This window comes from Belonocnema kinseyi, chromosome 3 (assembly GCF_010883055.1).
Source record: "Belonocnema kinseyi isolate 2016_QV_RU_SX_M_011 chromosome 3, B_treatae_v1, whole genome shotgun sequence".
Lineage (NCBI taxonomy): Eukaryota > Metazoa > Arthropoda > Insecta > Hymenoptera > Cynipidae > Belonocnema > Belonocnema kinseyi.
Window position 1 is genome coordinate 58,358,593 of NC_046659.1, and position 5,553 is coordinate 58,364,145.

The 5,553-nt window shown below is 30.3% G+C and overlaps 1 protein-coding gene across 1 annotated transcript in view; it reads right to left on the minus strand.

Annotated features, from left to right (window-relative positions):
* Nucleotides 1-3,108, minus strand: part of LOC117169671 — an 8,391-nt gene extending 5,283 nt beyond the window's left edge. Inside the window, exon 1 of the mRNA XM_033356155.1 lies at nt 2,881-3,108. Within this exon, the coding sequence (XP_033212046.1) occupies nt 2,881-2,899 (19 nt within the window). The 5' untranslated portion in view covers nt 2,900-3,108. The remainder of the gene's footprint in view (nt 1-2,880) is intronic.
* Between the last annotated feature and the right edge of the window lie 2,445 nt (nt 3,109-5,553).

Here is a 5,553-nt window from a genome sequence, read left to right on the forward strand (position 1 = left end):
TGTTTACGTTTCTATCCTCTCGAAATCAGTTCAAGGCCATTTGAAGGCAATCCCCGACACTTGACTGAAAGCGAGAGTTTGGTGTAAAGAAAATGTGGGTTTCTCTTAAATTTGACTTTACTTTTCCAGGTGAATTTTTAAACATAGAAATTGAAAATTATGGAGAACCCCTTTTTTCGTATCCAATATTTTGTCTTAAAATTCCTTTTCAAAAGGCGTTCTGTAAGTTTTGTGCAGGCCAAATCATTTTGGTAGACTCAACAAAATTTTTTGTCGAAAAAGTGCAGTTTTTAGTGCTTCTATTAAATGGCGTAAAATTTCATAAAAGAGTAGAACGTATTTTTTGTAGAACTTCTAGAAATGAGCAAATATTTTTCTTATCAGTTCATCACATCTGTCGCTGTTTATAAGAAAAATGCCAAAATTCAATTTTTTGAAGAAAGTACTGTGGCTACAAAAATAGTTGGGCTCCCATAAAATTTGGAATGAAATTTTTGGATCCATGAAAAAATGTTTTTTCTATTTGTCGATGATTTTCAAATTTTTGAAAATTATATAACCTTTCTGATTTTAATCAGAATAAACAATTTTATTTAGATACATAGCAAGTCTTTTACCCATATATAAGAAACTGACAAAAATTGATAAAATTTGAAAAAAAAATATTTTGAAATTTTGAAAATGGTCTCAAGTTTTTAATTTTGGTTGCAAATGTCTTATTCACGAACTTAACCTTCATTTTGGGGACCTTCAAAAGTCTATGAACTGCGGACTCGATTGGACAAATCCTTCAAAAGTTAGCGTGGCTACAATATTCAGGTAACCATACATACAGACATACAGACAGATATACAGACATACAGAGAGACAGGCAGGCACCAACAAAATTTTATGATTTTCGCATTCTGTGCATGCCGAAACATAAAGATCCGTTAAAACCAGAGATCGTTAATTTCTAATTAATCAGTTTTAATAGGATGTGTAGTTTTTGTTTTATTCTTCAAAAAAATTAAATATAAAAAAAGCTTAGTCCTTGGACAAACGACACAAGCTACACATAAAGGTAATAAGGCCATAGTTGTTCGCCTGAAAAAACTACGAATTTGTTATTAATTATTTTTTGACAAAACGCGTAATTTTGGGTCTAATCATAACAAATTAAATTTTTTTAATAAACGGCATAAGCTGCTAAAAAATATAATGGACAAAACTTACTCATAAAAAAAGTTACAAATTTGTAATTAATAATTTTTTGATAGGTTGCGTAGTTTTTGTTTCAATAAAAAAAATAAACATTAAAAAAATGAAATTTTCTGGTAAACGACACAGGATACGCACAAAAATTAATAGATATCAGGTGTTCAGCCAAAAAAAATGAACAATTTTTTTATAATTACTTTTAGATAGGACGAGTAGATTTTCTTTTATTCATCAGAAATAAATTTAACAATGAAAAAATATATAATTTTAAGAAAAACGACCCGGGAGCCGAAACAAAAAATAAGCATACGATAAATTTGATATAAAAGTTTTGAATATAATGTACAGAAGTTGACATTTTGGATACAATCAAGTGCAAATCACGAGACACGTGAGGATGTATTAGGTGAAGCCAAAGGAGTTTTAACAAAAAAGAATTTACAAGTATTATCGAGCACGAAGCGCGAGTGCCAACAGTAGCTCGCTCTAGGCGCACCCAAAAAATTTGCGAGCACAGCGAGCCACCCCAGCAGCGCGCGATAAAATGTGCCCGTACAGCGAGCACATTTTTCATATATTTATATTTTTTCTGCCATTATTGAAACAATTAACAAATTATGAGAGTAACAAATTTCTTTTAACTATTTTAGCAATTATTTAAACAATTTTCATTTGTTTAAACCACGTTCGTTCTTGTAAGTTAGTTTAATAATACTCGTAAACTTGTCACTTAGCGAATACAAATTTTAAAAAATATCTTCTGCAACATGCATTTTATACATAAAACTGCTATTTTTCATTTTTGGGGCATTTTCAGAGCATAGTACAGGGGGGCTGCATATGTATAATTGAGTAGATATTAGGTGGTAATTTTTCCGTAAACATTCTTTAACAATTGACAAATTTTAATTTATAAAAAGTTAATAAAAAGTACTTCTTTTCAATTTTGTCGAAATTTATTTTTGTGGAAAACGAACGAATGGCAGGGGGATCGATCACCAAAAATCAAAAGTCGATTTTTGATGCACTCTAGGGATGTATCCTCCATATGCCCCCACTCGACCCTAGATGTACCCCCTCCATGATAAATATTTTCTGAATTCAACCCATGGATTTAACTATTATATATCTTATAAATTGAATAATGTGTAATAATTATTAGGCTTGTTATCAAATGTAGATGAAGAAAAAAAGGACCCGGAAAAAAAGATTACATTTTAAGAAGTTAATTTAAAAAATGTCCAAAATATATTTAAAATGACTCAAGAAATAACAATGATGAAACAAAATATAATCTCTCAGTGAATGTTATCTTTAATGAAAATAATTTGTTATAATATTTGCTGACAGATAAACAATACCTGAATTACAGAAGTTCATAACGAATAATTCGTGAAAACAATTAATGTTTACTCATTTTCTGAGCAGTTTTTCTATTCTTGTTGACGTAGGAAAATGTAAGGTTAGAAATATTTATTTGAATTTCATGCAATAACAACATCGCTAACAATGCAAACAACAAGGCAGAGGTATTGATTTAAACTTTAAATTATACCTATACTGATTTATGCTAGAGTTATTACGAAACATTCTTAACATTTAGAAACAACAAGACTTCATAACCTCACTAATGCATTTTTTTAAAATGTTCAAGTACGAATTTGATAATTCACTACTTACTTTTTTGTCCAGAATCCATCGTAGTTTTTTTTAGTCTAAATAACTTAAATATCAAGCTTTATGAATATAAATACGTATTTAACTTAAACATCAATTAAAAATATCGAAAGGAGATAAGTATGCGCTGATTTGAAATATGCGGAATGAAAAGGAAATAGAATATAGCATTAGCTGGATCAGCTGTGCCTGTTAAACCTTGAAATCTGAAACAACAGGACTTGAAACATGGAAAACAAATATTATTGAATGTCGCACTAGGAAGACTCTGAACGTAGTGTCATGTTATTGTAGATAAAAGCGAATATATATTTTGAATGTAAGAAATATCAAATTTATAAAACGTCTTTGAATTATCAGAAATTTCTGGCAGTAGATAAAACCCTACAGTAGATAATTCTTAATTATAAACGCAAATATAAGTAAAATAATCAATATTGATTTTAATACATTAACACGTATTCTATCTTAACGATTGATTATATGAAATTAATTATTTAACCACCACTAGTATTTTTAATTAACGATTGTCTACTGTAAGGTGGTCCACCCTACGTGGTTCAAAGTTAGGAAAAGGACGTGACTAAAATTGTATTTCTTAGGAAACTAATTTTACTGAACTTAATTAAATTAAAATAAAGAAAAGCTTATTTTCTATGATATAGCTTTCAAATGTAGATGCCCAGAAATTGTGAAAAAATCTATCAGAAAAATTCTCTAGAATATTCTGGTTTGTGAAATTATATTCTTTCTTGGGAACTCTAAGAATGGAATAGAAATATATAAAGAGAAAGATAGTAAAAAGAAGAAAATTGGCAAAAAGGGAGTTGCAGAGAAAGAGAGCTAATAAAAGAGAATAAGAGAGGAAGGGAAAATTGAGGCTAGAAAAGAGAGAAAGAGAGAAAAAGAGTTCGGAAGCAGGCCAGATAAAAGTAGCGAAGCGAGGAACTCCCAAGGGATAATGGGGTTGGGGCAGCTTTAGAGTGAGGTGGGGCAAGGCCGGGTGAAGCGAAGAGTGCGGAAGAATGGTGGAAGACTGGGTTGTTTCTGATTTGTAATTAGAGATGAGTGAGGGCAGGAAGAACGCGGAGAATACATTTCTCTCGAAGCGAGTAATAGCTGAAGGAAGAAGAGGCCAACCGGAAGAATAACTGACTTCCCCTTGGACTCCTGAATGAGGATTCCAAGTTCCAAGATATCCCATTCGCGAAGCTCTCGGCGCGGCGCGACTTAAGCCCGTTTTACGCCAGCATTTCTATTGTTAGATTCGAACTTGCTCATTGGATTCATCTCGAAGCAAACTTTAAGAGTGCTCTATATTTTATTTATTTTTGTATTTTTTATTCCTCATTACTTCCAAGATTCATCTTCTTTTTTTCTGAAAAATATTATTGTATGATGAATAAAACGGTGTATTTACCCTGTGGTCATATTTATTCTAAATATTTCAATGAGTTTAAATTAAGAAATTATAAAATTCATCCAGTACCACCTGTACAATTTTAAATTTACGTCTTTTTAAATCGATGACTACAAAAATAAAAGAAGATTTTAAAAAACTGCAAAAATTTCACCATAGTCCATATTTATAAACTTATGAGTATAATTGCCATAACGTTGACCATTTTAGAAAATGAGATATTAGCGGAAAAAACAACTTTTTAAGCCAGTGGAGATATTTTTTTTTATTTAGTCTAACCCTAAAGCGTATACATATATGCAAATAAGAGACCAAGGAAAGTATTTGTGATAGGTATGACGTTTAAAAGAAATAACTCTATCTGGGCTAGCGATGTGCGACATCCGCCTTGATAAAAATATGGGCCTAAAAAATTATTTTTAAATATATTTAGAGCATGTAAACAAATTTTTAAATATAGAGAAAGTTACTATTATGGCGATCTATTTAATTTTGACTTCAGCGTTTTAAAATGATCTCTTATTTTTCATGATGATAAATTAATATTTAGCATTATCGGATATTAAAAAAATATAATGCAAAAATAGTGATAATGTTTTACTTTTATTTGAAATCAATACTAATAAATAGACTTTTAACTATACTACAATGTTCGTTAGTATAAAATAAACAATTTAACCTTCATTTTATATAGTTTGAACAATTATTTTCTAGCTTTATGCTAAAATCGCAATACCTCGCGACCAAACAAAATAGTTAGCGGACAAACTTCGAACTGATTTTTAAAATCCTGATTTCTAACAAATTGAACGTTATTTTTCATTACTTTTTTTCTAACTCACTATTAGTAGTATCTGTGAATCTCAAATGTAGGATCCGTGGTCTACACCTGTTCACTCATATTTAAGACATTTTACACGGCAAAGGAAAATCGTTGTTATTTTTCCAATTCTCAACATTTTTTAAAACAGTAAAACATTTTTTGTTCATACTATAGAAAAATAATTCACGTTAGTTTTACAAAGTGTATACACTGTCGGTACCTGTAAAAAAATTGTTGGTACCGGTAAAAAAAATTACCGGTTCCGACCATTTTTTTGAATCATTTTTTTAAAGCATATTTCTAGCAGGGTAGCGGCTGAGCGGGCGTATGCATGGAATTCTTGGAATTTATGGAAATCAAGGAATTCATGCAATTCAATGAATTCAGGATTTCAAGTAATTCATGCAGTTCAAGGAATTCATGCTATTTAAAC